This window comes from Miniopterus schreibersii, assembly GCF_964146895.1.
Source record: "Miniopterus schreibersii genome assembly, chromosome: 14".
Taxonomy (NCBI): Eukaryota; Metazoa; Chordata; class Mammalia; order Chiroptera; family Miniopteridae; genus Miniopterus; species Miniopterus schreibersii.
Genome location: NC_138114.1, coordinates 20476110 through 20499003, shown reverse-complemented (window position 1 = coordinate 20499003; position 22894 = coordinate 20476110). Strand labels below are relative to the sequence as shown.

Genomic DNA, 22894 nt, shown 5'->3' with positions numbered 1-22894 from the left:
AGAGCATTGCACAGAGTTTGATTGCAAAGCTGGGGCTCTACTCCGTGCTTCTTACTATGAAGCATGGGGGGTAAATGATAGAATCGGGCACGATTGTGTTCCCTGCGAGACGGCGAGACCTTGGTTCTTGAGGGAAAGATTTCAGTCAAGAGATAAAGGGTAGAAAAGCAAGCAGGAATTTGTTTTATGTTTTAATTTTATTGTTGAAAGTTTTACAGATGTCCCATTGATCTCCTGCACCACCACCCCTTCACCACACTATTGTCTGTCCTTGGGTTATGCATAAATTCTTAGGTTAATCTCTCTCGCCCTTCCCCTCCTCTTCCCTCTGAGATTTTGACTGCAGCCAAAAGTACTTTAGGACAGTGAAACAAGGAAGGGCATAGAAGTAACAGGAGAGCCTGGGCCAGGCTGCTTGGGCTCACAGGGAAGTCAGAGAAAAGGGGGCCTTGGAGACAGGTTCAGGGGGTTAGCCTGGGACAAGCTGCCTCTGCCCATTGCTCCTCTTGTTGCAAGTCTCTTGGGGTCCCCTCAGAGGGAAGAAGCTGGGGAGGAGATGGTGCTGGTGTGCTCCCTTGGGGATGGGGGAGAGCACATTGGGACCTTCATTTTCCAGCAAAAAGGCTTGGTGTTTAGGGAAGATCTTAGGGGAGAATCAATAGAATATCATCAGTTTTATGCTGATGTACCAAAATTAGATTTATTGTCTTAATTTGTCTGTACTTGGGTGTGGTTGGCAAATGGCACTAATTGGGTTTTTGTTATCTGTCCCCCTAAGTAGAGTGATTTAAGCTATTTACCTTCTGGCTGGGGAGAAGTGCAAACCATTTACTCTTAGGTATATCTTTGGTTTTGGGAAGATAGGATTTGCTAGGTGGCTGCAGGTTTTCCTATTCCACTTGTTCTGGAATTTTCCTAGTTTCTTACTGTCCTGTACCAATTGTGTCATCTTAAAGCCAACATGAATGGAGGCACCAGTGGTTCTACCGAATTTTTTCTTAAAACACTCAATTTTCAGGTTGAGAACGTAGATTCTGAGGGATCCAGAGGGCGTCACTTCTGAGTAGGTATAATTACTTTGTGGGCTGCTCCTTGTGCTCTACATGTTACTTTTTAAAAAATTTTTTTATGTTTATTAATTTCAGAGAGAGGAAGGGAGAGGGAGAGGTTGAAACAACAGTAAGTCATTGATCGGCTGTCTCCTTCATGCTTCCGCTGGGGATGGAGCCCGAAACCAAGGCATGTGCCCTGACCAGGAATCGAACCTTGGTCTCCTGGATCCTAGGTCAATGCTCAACCTCTGAACCTTGCTGGCCGGGCTACATGTTACTTTTTGAAATTGCTTTTTCCTCAAATGGGTAAAAATTGGCTCTTGGTAGAGGGATGATTTAAAAAAGTCTTAAATATTACAATAGGGCCACAGTATATAAACAGATACTCTGTCTGTGGTATGGAAATTTCATGGGGAGAACTATTAGATGGGAAAATGTTTTAAAAGACCCCTAGGGTTGGGGCGGGAAGAAAAGCAGGTTGAGAAACACTAATCTACCTGTAGTAAAGGTCATAGTCTTGTTGGACCATGTCTGCGAGCATGCTTTGAAAGACTTTATTTTTCCTTGTGATATGAGCACTTGTTTCTTGAGACAGGAAGTATAGCATGTGTGGAATGTGAGTTGCGTTGGGAGGGGCTACAATCAGATCTGTCCAAAGGGCGAGATCATTTCAGAATAAAATACCCCTTTGCTCTATGCCATTTGAGCTCCTTCAGGAGTGGTGTTAAGAATACCCCGTATCATGATGGCCCGCCAGCGTGGCTCAGCAGTTGAGCATCGACCTATGATCCAGGAGATTGCCGTTGGATTCCTGGTCAGGGCACATGCCTGGGTTTCAGGCTCAATTCCCAGTGGGGGCGCTGCGCAGGAGCCAGCCAATCAGTGACTCATCATTGAAATTTCTATCTCTCCCTCTCCCTTCCTTTTCCTGAAATCAATAAAGATAAAATAAAGAATATCATGATGGTATGGTAGGAATGTAGAGAAATGAGAAAACGAGGGGACTTGGGAACTATTGGACCCAGATCCAATCTAAGGAGCTCAACGTTCCAGTTGGTTCAGAGTGGGTAGGAGGGTCCCAGAGCAACCCATAAGTCTTTGGGTGGGTGTAGCGGAGAAGACAGAGAACTGGGGGACTTTGAATTACTTATTGTCTTTTAAACTGTGCCCTTGGGCTCTTTGGGTGGTAGTGGAAAAATGATGGGGGGTAGAGGGACAAAGGAGAGAAGAGACACAGGTGTGTGTGCAGGTGGCATGAGTTTTGGTGGTGTTCCCAGAGTGCACATGGAACTTGAGGGTTTAAAAGAGCTGCTCTTCCAGTAGTGCTTAAAACATTTGCTTTCCTTCAGAGAATTGGCTTCTCTTTAGAGAGACTATATGTTAAATATTTTGAGATTCAATATGGATGTTTGGGAATACACTATATTTAAGCAGATTAAATGCCAAGAAAATTTTCATTTAATGTAGCTAGTGGAGCCTATTTCATCTATATTTTCAGTTACTTGTTAAAACATACAAAGCCGTCACCCTAGCCAGGTGGCTCAGTTGTTGGGAGCATCCTCCCCTACACCAAAAGGTTTCAGATTCGATTACTGGTCAGGGCTCATGCCTAGGTGCCGGGACGAATAGGGGAGACAACCAATTGATGTTTCTCTCTCTCCCTTCCTCTCTCCAAACATATCTTCCGTGTGAGGATTAACAAAACAAACATACAGAGTTGTCAAAACGTATGTAATTATGTACAGTATAACTAGAATACACTCCCAAAAGTGAAATTGCTATACCGAAAGATAAGTTGTGTTTATAATTTTGGTAATTGTTGCCAGGTTGTCTCAATAGGGGCTGCACCAGCGTTATCCCCACAGACTCCCCAAGGGCCTAGGTGGTCAAACTTTGGTGCTGGCTATTCTGATAATTAAAAAATATTGCCTTACTCTCATTTTAATTTGCATTTTTCTTGAAGTTGAGCACCTTTTCACAGTGTTTACCTCAGGGTTGTAGTAAGGATTAAATGTGAGTGTATTACAGCTAACATTCTTTGCGTTGTTAGGTTGCTAGACCTCATTTTAGTCATGTTACCTAATCTCCATCACAATCTATATGAACCCTTATAAAAAAAACCACACAATTCATCTCTTGGGTGACATAATTCCTCCCGACCGCTCTCTTTTCTTCATTTTAGTGCTTGAGGTTAATCAGTGATAGATAGCAATTAGGTTGGCTTCTTTTCAACACTTCTACTTAAAAATAAGTATGTTTCTACATTATTTAGATGTATTTTAAAATGAGATGATGTTACATATATATTTTTTCAAAAGTTTGCTTAGAAAGTCACAGAGGTAGAAGTGAGCCGTGGAGGTAGTGAGCCAGCTGGGCTGCGTGGGCTCAGGAGACAAGTTACACAGCATAAAGAAGGGCCCTTGGAGTTTAGGAGAAAGAAAGCAAAGAGGTGCCTAAAAGAAGAAAGCTAGGGCAGCTAGAGAGCACCGGAGAGCGCACCAGCCAGCTTGCTGGGTTCTCTGTCCTAAGGGCTTGTCGCACATTTTTAAAATTGCTTTTTCACTCATCCACGCTGAGTCACTTTTTTTTTGGTAACAACTTCATTAAGATACATTCCACATACCATACAATTTGTGTTTTGTCAATTAATTTCTGACAAGGCCTGAACTTGGATTTCTACCCCCAGTAGTGGTTAATCTGTTTACTCTGGCCACTCAGTTTCCCTATGAATGGCAAGTTTCACTATAAACACTCAGTTTCACTATGAGCAGCAAGAACGAGAGTAACCGTTTTCTTCGAGCACCTGTACACACACACTTTTATATTTAATAGATTGTGTTAGCAAGAGTTCAGGAGTAATTTCTGAGGATACGGAACAGAAAATCTTATTACCCCCCTACTGAAATGTAATCTGATAAATTGTTTTCTTAAAGTCTAGGGTTAGTAGCTGGCAGTGTGTAGAGCATGTTTCCAGATAATTACAAACTTGTGATACCCATTGTTTTTAAAAAGCCATATGACATATAACTAAATAATAAAAGTCACTTATTTTTAATTAACCTTATTAATTAATGAGAATGTTTTGTGATTTGGCCCATAAATCTTGAAAGAACCTCAAGATCTTTTCTGTAGAGGAATGTATACATCGAAGTTCTAGTGTATTTGGATATGCATACCTATAAAATTGAAAACATGAAGTAAAAAACAAACCTTCCCTTTTCCTCACTTCTATTTCCTAGTGGTAAGTGCTATTAACATTGTAGGTTATCCTACCAGCTTACTGTAGTGCTAGACAAATATTTGTGTGCTTTAATTAAAAGGGCTGATAACATCACATCTGTGGCTTATTTATTTGGGTTGATGTATTACGGATATTTTCTTTTCAGCACTTTCAACTATACATGTTAAACAGTTACTGTTCTTTTTTTCTTTTTTTCATCCTCACCTGAGGACATGCTTTTATAGGCTTTAGGGGGGGAAGGGATGGAGAGAAAAAGGGAAACATCCATTGGTTGCCTCCCCCGAAGGCGGATGTGGACAGAACCGGAAACAGCAAGATTTTTACAGAGTAATGAATGCACATTGTTTCACAATATGAATAGACTTTGTCGAGTTCAAGTGTTATGTTGCATTATAATTTGCTTACATACATTTCTGCTTTTTTATTTTTGCCTTTTGCATGGATGAAAAGTTATTTATTTTTATTTGCTTGTCTTCCAGTAAAGTCAAATAGGTTTTGATCCTTTGAATTTCCACTTATGTGAATTACATATTCCCATTCTTTACTCACTATGATATTGAGTTATTTTCCTTATTAATTTGTTGTATCTCTTTTATATTAAGAATAGGAAGTCTTAAACTAACTAGGGAGGCACATGTGGTAACGTTTGGGTGATTAATTGTTCACTATCTTGGTTGTGCTAATGGTTGCATGACTGTGCATTTGTGGAAAAAAATTATTGTACTGTGCTCATAGAAAGGATACTTTTATATAAATTATAATCTAATAAACTTGACCAAAATTTTTTATACATATAAAATAAGAATGGTTTGCCCTGTCCAGTGTGGCTCAGTTGGTTGCAGTGTCGTCCTCGTACACCAAAAGGTCTCCAGTTCTATCCCCATCTGCCTATGGGGGAGGCAACCAAGAGATGTTTCTCTTTCTCTCTCTCTCCCTCCCTCTCTCTCTCTCAAATCTATAAAAGTATGTCCTCAGGTGAAGATTAAAAAAAGAACAGTAACTATTTAACATGTTTTGTGAATATTTCCCCAGTCTATCATTTGACTTTTGAATTTATATGACAGTATTTATCCTACCTTTTTGACAGGTATACATATAAAGAAATATATTTTACACCATGATTCAGTGCACAGACACATCTAAACACATTCATGAAAGATTTACATGGTAATTATCTTTACTAAATATAGTGTAGTCTTTTTTTTAACTATTCCATTAAAAAAAAAGGTACTTGTCACAAAGCACTAAATTGGTTTGTGATCAGCAATTTGATAAACATATTATAGTGTCTTTATAAGTTGGATTGAGTGGGGCAAAAGTAGTTAAAAAAAATTGTTAGTATTATTAGATATCTATCTTTTGCTTTAGGCTTCTCACTTTTTTACTCTTGCCTTGGGAGATGTTTCCTACTTTCTAAATTTTCTTCTTACACCTTTCATTCTTTTTTAAATCTTCACCTGAGACGACTATGTTCTCTGTTTTAGAGGGGGGGGGGAGAGAGAGAGAGAGAGAGAGAGAGAGAGAGAGAGAGAGAGAGAAACATCTATGTGAGAGAGAAACACTGATTGGTTGCCTTCCTTATGGGCCTTGGCTGCCCCAACTGGGATTGAACCTGCAACCTGGGTATGTGCCCTGCTAGAGAATCAAACCCACTGACCTTTTGGTGTACAGGAGGATGCTCCAACCAACCGAGCCACACCGGCCAGGGCTCTTCTTACATCTTTTTTTATACTTAAATTCATATATCTGGAATTTTTGATACATGGTATGAGATAGGGATCAAACGTCCTTATTGTCATTATTAAGAATTTGCTACTTTCTCTGCCACTTAGAAATGTCAGCATGTTATTATTAAATTATTTAATATTTTGTAGTTTAGTCTGTTTATTTACCCTGTATGTTAAAAAAGTATTGCTCTTTAATATTAAAAATCTTTTTACAAAATTGCTAAAAAACTGGCCATTTGAGATTTATTTTTTTAAGTTATTGAAATGTAATATACAGACATAGAAATGTGTGTATGATAATTGTATATTTTTATGAATTTTGACAAACTGAAAATAACTGTGTAACCTGTACCTGGATCAAGAAATTAGATATAGGCCTTGGCCAGGTTGCTCAGCTGGAAAAACATGACTATACCAAATTATTAAATTAACAGGCATGATACTGTGATAGTTTCTACTTACTTTTTTCTTTCTCTCTACACCCCTGTTATTGGTATATTTTGGCTTTTCTGAAAATGTAAAAGTAAAAATAATATTTTCTCTGGGGTTTCACATTTATTTTCTCTTAAGTTGTAACGCTCCAGTGCCTGTTATTCAGATATTTAAATGGATAATATCAATATTTGCTGTGTTTGTTTTACAGGCAGATTTTAACAACAAACCAGTAAATGGCCTCAAGTCAGAATCCATGGACTACAGTAGATGTGGTCATGGGGAAGAAAAAAGGTTGGAATTGAACCCACATCCCCTTGAAAATGTAACTAAAAATGAAGAAAGTATGACAGGTGTTGAAGTGGAGAAGTGGACGCAGGACAAGACGTCACACTTAACTGATCAAGTCAAAGGAGATGCTAAGGCCATTGTAACAGAAGCTGAAAAATGGAAAAACTCTGAAGACGACACAAAGAAAGTCCTACTCACTGAACTCCTTGAACCTCAAAAAGTGTTTGCACAAACTGTAAGAAACGGCATTAAAAATGTACACTATTTACCAATGGAAAAAAATGTGTCTTTTAAAAAAATTAACATTGAAGAATTTGGCAATGCATTTGAAAACAGTTCCTATATACTCCTGAAAGACGCCTCCATCCACAACAATGCCATGAGCTCCATCTCTGCTAATTCAGGCCGTGACCTCCTTAAGGGGAGAAGTGATGTTTTACCCTTCCAGAAGCCTGGCTCTAACTGCAAGTCTTTTCCAGATCCTACAAACTTTAACGTAAATAGTCATACTAGTACACCCACTGAAAGTGATCAACCAAAACTAGATATTATACCAAGTAAAGAACCAAAACATGGATCTCCAGTTCAACCACGTTTTCTATCCCTAATGAAAGATAGGAGTTTAACGATGGAGCAAGTGGTTGCTATAGAAGCTTTGACTCAGCTTTCAGGAGCACCTTCAGAAAATTCCTCACCGACTCAGCTTTCAGGAGCCTCTTCAGATAATTCCTCACCGACTCAGCTTTCAGGAGCCCCTTCAGAAAATTCCTCACCATCAAAGTCAGAGATGGATGAAGAAGCAGAGCAGAAGGCAGCTAGTTTACTTAACTGTAAAGCTCTCCTCTGTTCTGTACGCAACGACCTCCAAGAACCAAATTTGCAAGGGGAGCCTCAAAGCCTTCATCACTATCCGTCTTTGGGAAAGCAAAGTTCATGCAACACTGTGGTGTTCAATGGCCAAAATATCATTTCCAAGTCACATAACAGCTCAGCGACTAACCAAGTATCCACGAAGCCACAGGAATATTCAAAAGTCAAAAATTCAGTATCTCTCTTTACACCAAATTCGAGTTCATCTAAAATTGACACCAATAAAAATATTGCTCAAAGTAAAATTAATCTTGATAGTTGTCCCAAAAGTTTGCATCACTTGCCACCAACAGATAATAAATTGGGGCTCTGTAACCAGTTATTGGACAGCAGTAAAAAGTTGGACTCAAAGGATGACCCATCATGTCAAGATACAGTTCATAGTAAAATAGAAGAAGATGTTGCAGCACAGTTAACACAACTTGCATCGATAATTAAATTCAATTATGTAAAACCAGACGGAATAAACGTTGAGAGTACACCACCAAACCTTGTGTGTAATGTGCAGCAGAAACACAGTCAGGAGAAGGGCACAATACAACAGAAACCACCTTCCAGTGTACAAAATGATCAGAGCTCATCATTAACAAAGCAAAAGAACACAACCCAGAAAAAGACAAAATCTACACCATCTAGAGATCGGCAGAAAAAAAAGCCTGCAGTCATAAGTTGTCAAGAAAATGACCAGAAAAAGCAGCAGCAGCTGTCATATGAGTATAGTAAATTACATGACATTTGGATAGCATCTAAATTTCAAAGATTCGGTCAATTTGGTCCACATGATTTTCCTGTTCTGTTGGGAAAAATTCCTCCCATAACCAAAGTATGGAAACCACTAACTCCAACAAGTCCAGCATTAGAACACAAAAAATTATTTCCCCCACTCGCTCAGATAAAATTTGAGCGATATTATCCTGAATTAGCACAGGAAAAAATGATGAAGGCTGATCCATTGGATTCCCTCCCCATATCCCAGTTACAAACAGAATCCAATGGGCAGGCGTTTACAGAAAATGTTTATAATTCTCAGGTACAGCCTACAGTGAATGTCAATCAGAAAGCTCATCCTTTACTCCAGCCCTCTTCTCCAGCTAATCAGTGTGCTAATGTGATGGCTGACGATCACCAAACACAGTTCCAGCGAGATGTTCAAGACCAACTCATGCATGAGAGACTGCCACCATGGCCAGGGATCTCTCCTGAGACCCCCTCATTGGACCCAGCACAAGTTCTCAGGAATGTAAATGTAGTGTGTTCAGGTGGAATTACAGTGGTTTCTACCAAAAGTGAAGAGGACATCTGCTTACCTAGTGTTGGAGCATCAGAATTTTCCCCAGTAGTCAATGCACATAAAAGTTTTCATAATTATGCCATGAACTTTTTTACTAAACCTACAAAAAACCTGGTGTCCACAACGAAAGATTCTGAACTGCCACCCTGCAACTGTCTTGGTAAGTGCATGTGTATGGTGTGTGTGTTTCATTTACCTGCATTAATTGCCTCAAATCATGACCAAATCAAGTTTTGGTTTATATTTTATATGTGGCATTTTGTCCCATTCGAATAATTCAAATGGGCTAAATAATTCTATACTCATTTTTCTGTGGGACCCTTATTGATTCTGCTCAGATATATTGGAAATTCAACTCATAATTAGGAAACTTTCTCAAGTGGAAAATTCGCTGATTTCTCTCAAGGCTAAATGTCTCTCAGATTTATTCTGTATATCATAAGAATGAATTCCCTTAATGCTTTATTACAGTTTTACTTTCCTATAGTCAAAAAAATTTCAACCTGTAAGCTTTTTGCTTAAAAAAGTATTTTTTGTGAGATATAGCATACATATAGAGAATGTAAAATATAAGTACAACTTATCAAATAAATAAAAAGTATGTGTTATTGCTACCCCAGACAAGAACTGGAACTGGTTTATTTCTTTTTCAGTGCCTAGTGCTTTTATGCTCTCCGATATAAAGGCTGTACCTGTCTATATATGAAAAAAATTTACAATCTTGGCTATTTGAAGAATTTGCAAATCTTCTGGAGTTTTAAAATATTGTTAAATGTTGATTTCCTATTTCAAACAACAATCAGTAGGTTTGTACAAAGAGCTGAGTCATGGGCCAATTTCTAACCAATGCATTTGTATATTTTGTGCGTTAGAAGTCACTGAAAAAGAATATTCAGAAACTAACAATTAGAGATTTTATCACTGCTTTTTTTAAAATATCTTTTTTATTGCTTATAGAGAGAGGAAGGGAGAGGGAAAGAGAGATAGAAACATCAATGATGAGTCATCAGTTGCCTGCCTCCTGCACACCCCCTACTGGGGATCAAGTCCGAAACCCAGGCATGTGCCCTGACCTGGAATCGAACTGCAAAGCCAGCCGGGAGTTATCACTTTTAAAAGTCCGAGAAAATCTTGATGGACTAAAGATTCTAAGGCTGGTCTTATGAGAAATCTGCTCAATATTTGAAACATATGAAAGCTTAATTTAAATCCTGTCACTGTCTAGAGTCAAATTTCATGTAAGTGCTCAAGTCTGAAAAGAAATTTATTTACTTGAATATAGCTGTGAAATAGTTTGTTAGGTTGCTTGAAGCCCATTATTTCAGCTTTTATACAAGTTATGATAGGACAGAATTTGCAGAATAACCTGTTTTGAACCCCCAAGTAGGTTTAATTATTAAAACAGTTTTTCTTAAAATATTCCCCAAGTCAAGCAGATTCAGGCTTTTTACTAGAAGCAGTCTTTTCACTGCAAGCAGGCAGTTTATTCCAGAATGGGTAGTTAAAAGATTATTTGGAAGGATAAAGTATGTTATTCTGATTATTTTTTAACCACCGTATTAAAAATGGTGACGTATAGCCATGACTTTCAGTTCTCGATTTTCAAAATACATTTGATATTTGGAAATGGATCCTTCCATTACCAGGCTCATCATTCAACACACAGTTTTGACAGCCTAGCATGTGCCAGGCACCAAGGATAGGCTCCTGAGAGGATCTCACGGTCTGGAAAGGGTGACCGTGCCAGGTAGGGCTGAACTGGGAGAAGGACAGGTTCCTGGACCAAGGACAGAAGAGTGTAATAATGATAATGGCACCTATTCCACATCTTTTATCACAAGTCTGGTACTGTGCCATGCCCTTGACTTGTACTCACAACAACCTTATCAAGAAAAGGCTTAGTATTAGCATTTAACAAATGAGGAAACTGAGTCACAGAGACGTTTACAGTAGTAAACCACTAAGCTGGGATTCAGAGACAGGCATTCACGACCCCAGAGGCTATGTTTGTAACCTTCACCATCTGTTGCTTCAAAAATCAGAAGTAAAGTAAAAGTGGTTTTTCTGAATATCATTGTAAGTGGTTATAAAGGTCTCTAATGTAAAATGCCATTAAAATTTATATACCTGAGGTAGTCTAATGATACTGTGTGCATAACTTCAGTAGGATGATTGTCTAGTTTCAAGACCCTTTCCTTACACATAGTAACTAGTCACAGTTCATACAGCCAGGCATTTATAGTTTATTGAGTATCTGCAGGTCCGCGTCCTAGAATCACTAAGTGTGAGGTTATTGGGCTCATTCTATATAAATAGGAACTTAAAGAAGAGAAACAAAAAGCACACTCACTCAGGAATCATCCCAAGTGGGACCATCACATCTAAGGGTAAAAGATTTCCATGGGGATATTATTATGTTCTAGCAAAATAAAGGTAATTAGGTTTAGATCAGGCTTCCTCAAATTTACCACTTGGTGTTTTAGATGGATTAATTCTTGGTTGTAGGGAGACTGTATGATCCCTTGTAGACTGTTTAGTGGCATCCCTGGCCTCTACACACACTTCTCTTTCTTTTTCTCTCTCTCTCACACATACACACACACCCCTACCTGCCCAGTTGACAACCAAAAATATTGTCAAATGTTTCCTCTGGAAAAATCACCCCTGGTTAATAACCACTGTTCCCAACACCCAGTAATAAGTTAAAATCTACTCAATGAATCTTGCTTAAGAAGCCACAGAACTCAATCCAAGTTATATCTGACCTTTTGGTTGCAGGTGAGTACTCCATGGCCAGAAATGCATTTCACAGTGATTCTAGTTAGACATGATTCTAAGACACCATTGTAAAAATAATGTTTTCTAGAAATACGTAATTCACATTCACAAAAATTCATATGGTGCAGAAATACAATGAAAACATCTTAAAGCCTCCTTCTCTAAAGATAAAACCTGTTGTAGTTTATCTACATAAATTAACATTACATATACTGATCTTAATTTCTTTTCAAATTTTTTAAAAATTTAAGTCTTTTAAAACATTATTTATGCAACTTCCTTCTTTACTTTAAAAGATTTTTTTAGTACACCTGAAATTAATGCAAAATAATATTGAATGTAAACTGTAATTGAAAAAAATAAAAATGTTTTAAAACTTCTTAGATTTTTTTTAGTGTTTGTAAATATCATTGTTTTAATTACTTTATTATTTTCCACTATATAAACATCTCCTAATTTATTTAACCTATCACTTATTGACAGCTATTAAGGGGGTTTCTCTCTCATTTTTAATATTAGAAATAACTATAACTAGGAACATTCTTGTGTACGTTTGTATTATAATTGCATAATTGTGCAATTGTAGAGTATAATAAATTCTTAGTGTAATTGTTGGGCTCAATGAATAGGATTATGAGTCCATACTTATAAACATATTACTCTTGGATAAATTTTAATTTTGCACCTCAAATTTTAATTGATTTTTTTAAAAGCAGGAAATAAGAATAAATATGACCCACATCTTCAAATATATTTTCCCCCTCTGATTCTCAGAGGAAGAAATGAATTAGTTAGGAGCAGAAAGGAACCAGTTAAATTCCAGGGCCTATTGCCCTAGACTTAAGTTATTAAAGCTGACCAAAACCTTGTCAAGATTCATTGTTCTGAACTGAAAAATTGTTTTTTTATAAAAATAGCCCTTCCTTGCCCCTAAGCAGTTCTGTAAAAGTTTGGGTCTAATAATCTTATTCCTTCCACAGATCGAGTTATACAAAAAGAAAAAGGCCCATATTATACACACCTTGGGGCAGGACCCAGTGTTGCTGCTGTCAGGGAAATCATGGAGAATAGGTGAGGAAATATGCTTCCCTGTTAAAATCATTGATTATTGTGGACCAGACTCAATGCAGAGAAATTCTCTCTGGGAACAAACATGAGGTGAATGGAAAACCTTCAGGAGTGAGTTGGATGTTTCTTAGGGCCCAGAAAAAGAACAGCTTCCTGGTGTCCCTGTGAGTCACCCATCACACCAGCCATCGGGCACTCAAAAGACACTCACAAAGCAAGGCTGTCTTTGTTAAATTCAGAAATATTCATTTTTATATTATTGTATAATAATAGTAGAAACAGTTTAAATTGACTCTGTCAACACCATTCACATTCTTTTTGTCTGTCTTGGAGCCAGGCCCTTTTTAAATCGTGATCTTTAAGGATGAGTAAACAACTGGATAGCAAAATATCTGCCACACGAAACTCAGTTTTTAACAAAAGTAAATTATGAGGAGTATTTGATTTTTTTTTTCTTCTGTTAAGATGCTAAAAGTGTATATTGCAATTATTTTCTTTTCACTGTGTTTTGTACTCAGGTATGGGCAAAAAGGAAGCGCAGTAAGGATAGAAATAGTAATGTATACTGGAAAAGAAGGGAAAAGCTCTCATGGGTGTCCAATCGCTAAGTGGGTAAGTATTTTGTATTTATACATTTTTCAAAATTGATTTCCCCCCCACATATAAAATAAATAATGTATCTATAAAGTAAATTAATTATTACTTTTCCCCCCAAGGAAAATATGGACAAGAAAAGTACCCACTGTCATTACTCCTAGGGAAATAACAAGAAAGCCATCTGTCTTAGCCTGGGTTTTTTATGTTAAATGAACAAGAGAGTGTAGACCTTCCCAGTTATTACTCTATGATCTTCTTTGAGTCATTGCTTTTGCCAGTTTCTTGTGTATTTTTAGAAATCATTCAATGTATTTATAATTAAATAACATAAATAAATGGCACTAACCTATACATGCTACTTTATATCTTCTATCAGTTAGTATATTTTGTAATTCATTTCAATTCAGTATCCGAAGGACCATCTTAATGAGGATCATGTAACATTGTAAACCAAGCCAAATTTTTTACATGTAAAAATGTGTTTGTGATGGCTGATGTGACTCTGGGCCAGTTTCTTGTCTGCTACGCAACGAAATGAGTAAGGATGAGGCAACACCTGGATAACAAAATACCTGCCACACAGTAGGGACACAAACGTTTGCTGGGGTCACTTTGCCTTTCAAGAACTAAATAAAATTTCCTAAAATGCCCCCCCTGGAAGTCTAAAACTTCCTCTAAAATTTCTGTGAACGGTTGAGGTGGGGCTGGGGGTTGGTGTGTGTGAACTATTATTTCCTTCCTTCACGGATCAACTCGTCCTGCTATGCACTGATTTTGAATGTTTCAAGTCAGCTATGAAAGTTAAGTAGCCTTCCCAAATTCCTCAGAACATTCACACATACAAGTTAACCTCTATGACTACATGCCCTGACCAGGAATCTATCCCACAACCTTTACGATGTATTGGATGACAACCAACCGAGCCACCTGGCCAGGGCCTAACTGTTTAGATTTTATGATGTGGTTTCATAACTGATGGAGCTAACCTCTCCTTTTAAATTTTCAGAAATTTCCTGACTATTCTTGTTTTGTTTATTTTTCTATATGAGTTTATAATCACCTTGTCTAATTGCAAGAATCAAGTCCGATTGCTATTTTTATTGGAATCATAATGTGCGGAGGATTTATATTATTATATGTTTATTGATTTCAGAGAGAGGAAGGAAGAGGGAGAGAGAGTTGAAAGACCAATGATCGGAGAGTCATTGATCGGCTGCCTCCTACACACCCCCGACTGGGATCGAGCCCGCAACCCGGGCATGTGCCCTAACCAGGAATTGAACCAGTGATCTCCTGGATCCTAGGTCGACGCTCAACAGCTGAGCCACGCCCGGCCGGGCCTATATTTTTTTGATGTTTAGTCTTCCCATCCTACACGCTGTGCCTTTCCATTTGTTAATGCCTCTTTGTTCTTTGGGGTCTTTTAAAGTTTTGTTCCCATAGAGTTTACATATTTCTTGTTTTCCTATTTATTTCTCTTGTGTACCTGAGATGCACAATCATGTAATTTATTCTCCTTACCAGGTTTTATACTTTTAATTTCTTTCATTTAATACAGTTAGTCTAGCAGACTAACTCCAATTTTATATTGTTTCAAATACGGCCTCCTTATCTCTTTAGTGTGAATCGTCCAGGGGTTTCTCATTATGAATGAATCGTCAGGGAAGGCCTCTCGGGTGACAAAAAGGAACTGAGCATGCAAAGAATACCCCAAGGATGTAGGGAAGAGCATACTAAGCAAAGAAAACAAGTGCAAAGGTCAAGGAATAGTACATTCTTTAGTACTAATCTGAGTGAGTGAAGTTGAGGAGGTAGAGAATGAATGGAAGCAGGTGAGGGTTTAAAGGTAGGTAGAAACCAGAGCATGAATGGTTTCATAGCTCATTGTGAGGAGTTTCGGTTTTAGTTTACAAACAACGTGAAGCCTTTGATACGTTTTAATTAGGAGCGTGTTATCTGACCAATTTGTGTTTTAAAAAGAGCTTTCTAATAAGTTAATTGCTAAAATCTGTATTAGTTAGCTGTTGCTGCTTAACAAATTACTCCAAAATTTAGTAGCTTTAAACAACAAACATTTATTACCTCATGGAGTTTTTGTGGGTTAGGAATCTGAGAGTAGCTTAGCAGGGTGCTGCTGGAAGGAGGTCTTTCACGAAGTTGTAGGCATTTGAAAATTTGGGGAGTGCGGGTGGGGACTGGATGGTCCACTTCTCAGGGCATTTGCACCTAGTTCCTAGGTGGCTGTTAGCAAGAGAGTGGTCTTACTTCCTTAAAAGACTTCTTAATGTGCTTTCTCATGGCAGGGCAGCTTGGTTTCCCCCAGAGTGAGTCAATCAAAAGATAACACAGAGGAAGCCACAGTGTCTCTTGTGATATTAGCCTTGGAAATTGCTACACAAGTAAGCCCTGCTCAGTGTAGGAAGGAACTATGTAAGGGCATAAACACCAGGTGGTGGTGATCCTTGGAGACATCTTGGAGATTGGCTATATATGTCTTCACTAAATACCAACATGTTAAGGTCACTACATGGGCTTACTAAAATATATCTACCTAAGCCCTATCCAATATGTCTCATACCTACACCTGATCTATGTACCTTTTAGGCTTCTCTTTTCTAAAGGGGAAATCCTTGAATTTGTGAATCTTCATTTACAAAATAATGCACACAGTACCTCGAGCATTTGCTGGATTAAGTGGCAGGGTTTAGTTCCCAATATTTGGCACTGATAGGTGACATCGGCTTGTTTTCTATACATCTGTTAATCATTTCTGAATCCTTTACTTATTTGTCTATTAAGTAGCAAAGGGTAAAAAGATCCTCAGGACATGTCAGCTAGCTTCCCCTGGAGAGAGTAATTCTAAAGAGCAAGGGAGCTGAACTAAGTTTTGGGATTTTGACTGATCCTTCCTGACATTTAAAAAAAAAAAATTTTTTTTTAGTATGTATATATATCTTTATTGATTTCAGAGAGAGAAAGGGAGAGGGAGAGAAAGAGAGAAACATCAATGATGAGAGAGTCATTGTTCGGCTGCCTCCCGCATGCCCCTGACTGAGGATCAAGCCCACAACCCGGGCATGTGCCCTGACCAGGAATCGAACCGGTGATCTCCTGGATCCTGGGTCAATGCTCAACCGCTGAGCCACGCCCAGCCGGGCCTTCCTGCCATTTGAGCCTTCTCTAAAGTAGTAACAATAATTACACTGATAGAATTTTGGTTTATACTTCTAATTGTTTTACAAAAGCAAGTGTGAAGTCTGCAGCTTAAAGATTTTGATAATTTTAACTCTGTTAAAGTCCTCTCTTGGTGTAACCCCTCTTCTAGGGCTCTTAGGTACAAAGAAGAGTATTTATAGTATTTTCCGTGCAGCAGCTGCAGCAAAATTACTTTCTTAGTTTCCCTTTTGCAATATTCAGATTACATAGAATATTTTGATGTATAGTGATATGTATCTGGCACTTTTCACAAATACAAAGACAATCCAGAGATGAAGAATGAAACACAGTGGCTAGGCAACTTATTGAAAATTTTGATATTTACTAACGACAATTCAAAAGTATAACCTTGATAACAAAACCAAGAGTCGATTCTGTGTATCTGTGAAAAAGAATGAAATGGGAATTGTGATTATGTATGTTAGAAAAATCGTAATGTTAATCAAACTTTAGTTTTTGTAAACTTTCCAAGTTAACTTATTTAAAATACATTGTTCGTGCCTGGAGCAATGCCCTGCACACAGTCGACATTCAGTAAGTTCTTGTTGAGCAAATGAATATGGAACTTTAGTAAGAATATCTTAGCATGTTGAATATTTTTATTTGAATCAGTTATCTTGAAATAGTACCGCTATGGTATTCATTACTAGCTTTTTTTCTGAAGCATCGAAACTTCTGAGTATTAGGACTAATAGTCTGCTAAAGTTATTCACCCCAAACTCTTGAACTTTTGATGGAAGTTAAATGAAAAATAGAGTGAAAAGGTTAGGTTCCCCAGTAGTCTACATAGTTTTTAGGACTTTACAAGCAGATTATTTTGAACAACACTAGGGCAATTAAGTCTTACAAATGGATGCTTTATGCAGGAATGAAGTAAAAAAAGGGTGTGTTAGAGGAAATGGAGATCAAACATTCTAAACTAAGGAATCTAAAAAACATTCAACTAGTGGATTTCATTGCCCCAAATTTACTTTTCATCTTCATAGTGTACATTTGTCATATATTTAATATTAAACTAACAAACATTGTGTGCTTTTTTAAAAATTTTTATTTTATTTTTAAAAAATATATCTTTATTGATTTCAGAGAGAGGAAGAGAGAGGGATAGAGAGAGGTAGAAACCTCAGTGATGAGAGAGTCATTGATCTGCTGCAGCCCGCAACCAGGGCATGTGCCCTGACCAGGAATCGAACCCTGATCTCCTGGATCCTAGGTCGACGCTCCACTGAGCCACCCCCAGCTGGGCTGGGCTTTTTTTTTTTAATGTGCACTTTTTTCATCTCTGTGTGCAGACTTATGTTTGTCGATAGTGGTTGAATTCTCTTCTATTTTTCTTGTGCTGCACTTGCCTCCTTGCCTTGAAGGCGGGGTTTACTGCTTCTCTTTCTAATGGTCACCCACGGGAAGCGCAGCAGCAACTTCTGCTGGGCAGCACAGCTTTCCGAGCGGCGCTCACCTTGTTTTGCCTTTCCTCTTAACTCGCTTTTCTTCTTTTCTTGAAACGTGTACTTGCCAGGTGGTCATTAACACCCCCCAGAATTGTTAGCCTTTGGCAGATGCTTCTCTTCCCCTCTGCTGTCACTGTGTGTTGTCGAGGAGTAGTTACCTTGCTACTCTGATTTGGGTTGAAGGGGTGAGAGCGTTTCCTGGGCACACTGTGCTCCTTGCTCCCTCCACCGTGCTCCTCTCCCCCGCTGAGCCGGTAGAATGAAGGCTGGAGCACGAGGTCGGACAGGCTGCCCAGACAGGCCCTACGCCGGGGCAGTTCTCAGCAGGCCCCGGGGGGCGGGGTCCCCTTTGTAGGATTATATACAAGTGAATTTATTTTTATTTGCTTTTTTGTTTCCTTTGCTCCAGGGTTCTATCTAATGTCTGACTTGGTTGTCTCTGGTCTGTACCATGGTGCTGCTTATTTCTGTGCCCAAATTCAGCACCTTTTGATGTATTAACATGTCAGTGTGATAAAGGGAGTAGCTGGTGCTGTGGTTTACTTGTTTGGTTTGGTGCCTGCAGTATCTTGCTAATGTGAGAAAACCATTTTATGCTTCAGTGATGAAAATTAGGCAAAAGCCAAGAAGTTGACGCTGTCAGTGATGTTAAACCGACTTACACTTTTCAGTGCCTGTTTTTGTTACAAAACATTTTTTTTTTAACTTAAGTTTGTTGTCTGCTTAACATACCATTAGAACTACTTTTATGTTAGCTTACTTGCTTAGAGTTCATTTTATTCAACTATAATATACACAAAGAAAAGTACACAAGTCATAAATGTTCAGTTCAGTGAAGTTTTACAAAGAGAACACACCTATGTAAACTCCATCTAGATCAAGAAATAAATCATTACCTCCAAAGGATGAAGTTCTCTATTATAGTATATATAGGTAGCTTTAAGTAAACTTAATCAATGGGTGGGGTGTGTTTTTTTTGTTTTCGTTTTGTTTTTGGTGTGCTTTTTGTTTTTGTTGGCCACCATCAGTGTTGAAAACTTAACTATGCTTTGTCTTTGACGTGTTATTGGTAAACTCAACAGTGATCTCTGGCAGTGTATCCCACACTTGATATCAGCGTTGCTCCTAGCTGTGCTTGTAACCTGGCCCTTCTGGGGGCCAGGTCTGTGGAGCTGGTGCAGAACCCTGTTCACCTTGGCACCCTTACAACTAAGATTGTTGTACAAGACTGTTTTATTAGCTTTCTAAAAACGATATATGGTTTATATCACTATTGCATTTAAATTTTTATTTGATTTAACTTTAATTAAAAGTAAGCACAAAGTTAAAGTATCCAAGCTGAATATTAAAGCCCTATATTAAACTAAAATTAAAATTTAAAAATATATTACTTTCAAATTTAGAAATCCGTCTTAAATTAGTCCTTTGACATAATAATGTTCAGTAATTTGGGGTTTACCCAAACTTAGAAGATATTAGAACTTTTATTAGCCAGCCAACCTGGCTCAGCGATTGAACACAGACCTAGGATGCAGTAGTTCGAGGTTCGATTCCTGGTCAGGGCACATGCCTGTGCTGAGAGCTCAATCCCCAGTGGGGGGGTGCAGGAGGCAGCCGATCAATGACTCTCTCATCACTGATGTTTCTATCTCTCTCCCTCTCCCTTCCTCTCTGAAATTACAATAAAGATATATATATATATATTTTTTTTAAGTTATTTTTTAAAAAAGTAATGGACAGCTGCTAAAGCATGTTAAGCGGAAGAATTATAAGGTCAGTATTACTTATGGTAAAAACTGATTATTCTACAACTTCCTACATTTAAAGAAAGTTTGATTAAATAAAACATGGGATTGTTTGGAGCAGAATCTGCTCAAGATCTGTTTGCTCCTCCTGGCATACTGAAATGGAATATATATCTCACTCTTCATCCACATTATGAATAGTTTGTTCTGCACACATCGAGGGTTCTCGAATTTTTGGAAGTGTGGAGAATTGGAAAGCTGTTTAAATACTTTGTTTTTCTGTTGCCTATATAAATATACTATGACTAGAGGCAAAATTTGCCTGTTACAATAGAGTCCTCTCTTGGTCTTTGAATTTCTTCTTTCTATGCACAAAGACTATAAAAATACTATTACTTATAGTTGCCTCCTTAGAAATTGCAACAGTAACTTTGTTTCTCAGAACAGTCTTCTCTTTTCATCAGTTTTTATTTTTAACATTTTTATTGATTTTTAGAGAAAAGGGGAGAAACAGAGAAGCATCCCTGTGTGAGCAGGACATTGATTTGCTGCCTCCCGCACGCCCCCTACTGGGGATTGAGCCCACAATGGGGCTATGTGTCCTGTCCCCACTAGGCTGCCAGAAGTTATTTAGAATATTACCAAGTTATCACTCCTAATCCTGGTCTAAACCTGCCTTAAGAGCTACCATGAGGAATTTAAATAGGTTGACTCATCCAGACCAGGTTATCAGAAATAGTTTCAAATACAATTCTATCTTCTATCTCCACCCCTTTGGAAGTGCTATCCCAAGGGTCACCAACCTGCCAAAGAAAATTCAGCATCCTCATATCTTTCTTCAGCAGTTAAAACTACCGGTGTGTCCTCTGTCTTCTGGGAAGCTCAGCCTTATCTCCGGTAACACATCTTTCCCCCATCACTCCTCAGCTCTCAGCCAGCCAGTTTCTCACACACCTTCCTTGGGGAGCTTTTTTATGGCCACGCCTTAAGCAGTCACCAAGGTACTATAGTTACCATGAAACCCATTGACATGCCTGCTTGGAAATGGCAGGGAGGAAACCAAGAATAAGGATAACATGGAGCTCAGGGTCCGGGGACAAATCCGGGGCGCTATTGACCCTTGAGCTTTATCTTGAAAATAAAGCAAGCATTCTCTTTATGTCAGAGATACCAGAAATATATAAAATGAGTTTTAAAAGGGAGGTTTATAGTAGCAGAAGCCATCTGCTGTCTATACAAGTGGGGCACAGTTCTTTCTTAAATAACATCTTTGCCTCGTGGGGCTTGTTTTGCAAAAATCTTAGAATTACTTTTATACTATCTTTTCTCTGATGGAAAACTCTTTTTTTGGTCCTTTGAGGACAGTATCCTCCATGAAGCCTCTCCTTCTCTCCATACAGAGTCTGGCCCTACTTTGCACCCTTATTTATATGAACCCCTTATATCAGTTCCCCTTATTCATGAGAGATGTGGCCCAAGACCTGCCAGTGGTACCTGAAACCGCAGACAGTACGGAATTGTTATATGTGCTATGTTTTTCCATATACATATGTGTATACATACCTTTCCACTTAAGGGAAGCATGTTAGGGCTTCTCTTTAGCATATCCGAATTGCTAGCAACACTGCTCTTGCTCTTTGGGGCCATTATTAAGTAAAATAAGGGTTATTTGAACACAAGCACTGCAATAGTAAGGTAGCTACCAAGTGACTCGATGAGCGGGGAGCACATACAGGCTGGATATGCTGGGCTAAGGGATGATTCATGACTGGGACCGGGTTCACCAGGAGAATGTGAGACTTCATCATGTTTCTCAAAATGGTGTGCAATTTGAAACATATGAATTGTTTATTTCTGGAATTTTCCATTTAATCATTTTAGACTGTGGTTGACCACAGGTAACTGAAACTGGAAAATGAAACTCTGGATAAGCCGGGGGGAGGGGGGGGGGTCGTTGGCTACTATATTACCCTCAACAATACTGCAATAGAAAATTGCATTGCTTATATTTCCCCATTAGTACAAGTGATACTATACATTCCATTTTGCATTTGTATCATTTCACTTACAGTATGACTTCATCAGCTTTCCAGGTGATTACAATTTCCAGCATATCATAATTTGACAAAATGACATCTTCCTAATCTTGACAGTATTTTGGATTTGGGTACTTACTGGTTTATCTAAGTTTACATACTGAGTAATTCACATTAATTTACTTAGGATATTGTCTAAACCTTATACATTGAATATTCATTGTTCCACACATTGAGTTTAACTGGAAAGATATTTTTTTCCATTACAAAAAAATTCCCTCATTGTTCATGCTCAGTTTATGAAAAGACTTGCTATTTGCTCTTCTTGCCTCCTTCCTGACAGAGGCCTGTTTTTCACATCATGGGAGTTGCTACTTTCCATCCAGAGATCTGCCTGGAGCTTATCTCTTGAGCTATGCGTGGCCCTGCTGATCCAGTGGCTCTGTCCCGGAGCTTGTCTTCCATTACTGAGGACCATGAGCACCTGAGTCCCAAGCTTGTATTGAGAATAAAATATACAATGTCCAGAAACTTTGGAGAGCACCACGAAAATATTTTTTAGCTTACTATTTTGAGATAATTTTAGATGTAAAAGTTGCAGTAGTACAGAGAACTTCTGATACTCCTCATTGACATTTTCCAAATGTAACTTTTCATCGCATTTGCTTTGTTTCATCTTTCTCCTGCTCTTTCCTTTGCTGTTCCTCTACTTTTTCTGAATTCCCTCACAGCAATTTGTAAACACGATGCCCTTCACCCTAAATACACTGGTGCCTTTTCATAAAAACAAGGACATTGTCCTAACCATAATACATTACATTTCATAACTACAATACAGTTATTAAAATCTTACATAGCAATCATCAATCCTGATACAAAATTATCTAATCTTTAGGTTTTATATCCAATAATATGCCTTATGGAAAAAGAAAACAAGTTTTTGTCCTAATTCAGAATCCAATCCTGGATCATGTGTTTACATTTATTTGTCATTTATCAAGACAAATTTATCACAATTTGTGATTATGGGTATGCAAATATCTGGTGAAGACCCTGCTTTTAATTCTTTGGATCTATACTCAGAAGTCTGTTTTTAATTTTT

At 38.2% G+C, this 22894-nt stretch overlaps 1 protein-coding gene across 8 annotated transcripts in view; it reads left to right on the top strand.

Annotated features, from left to right (window-relative positions):
- TET1 (tet methylcytosine dioxygenase 1) overlaps window positions 1-22894 on the top strand; it is a 112762-nt gene that overhangs the window by 63053 nt on the left and 26815 nt on the right. For all 8 annotated transcript variants that reach the window (XM_081157361.1, XM_081157360.1, XM_081157358.1 and 5 more), the window contains 3 exons: window positions 6664-9064; window positions 12663-12753; window positions 13269-13362. In XM_081157361.1, the coding sequence (XP_081013487.1) occupies window positions 6664-9064; window positions 12663-12753; window positions 13269-13362 (2586 nt within the window). The remainder of the gene's footprint in view (window positions 1-6663; window positions 9065-12662; window positions 12754-13268; window positions 13363-22894) is intronic.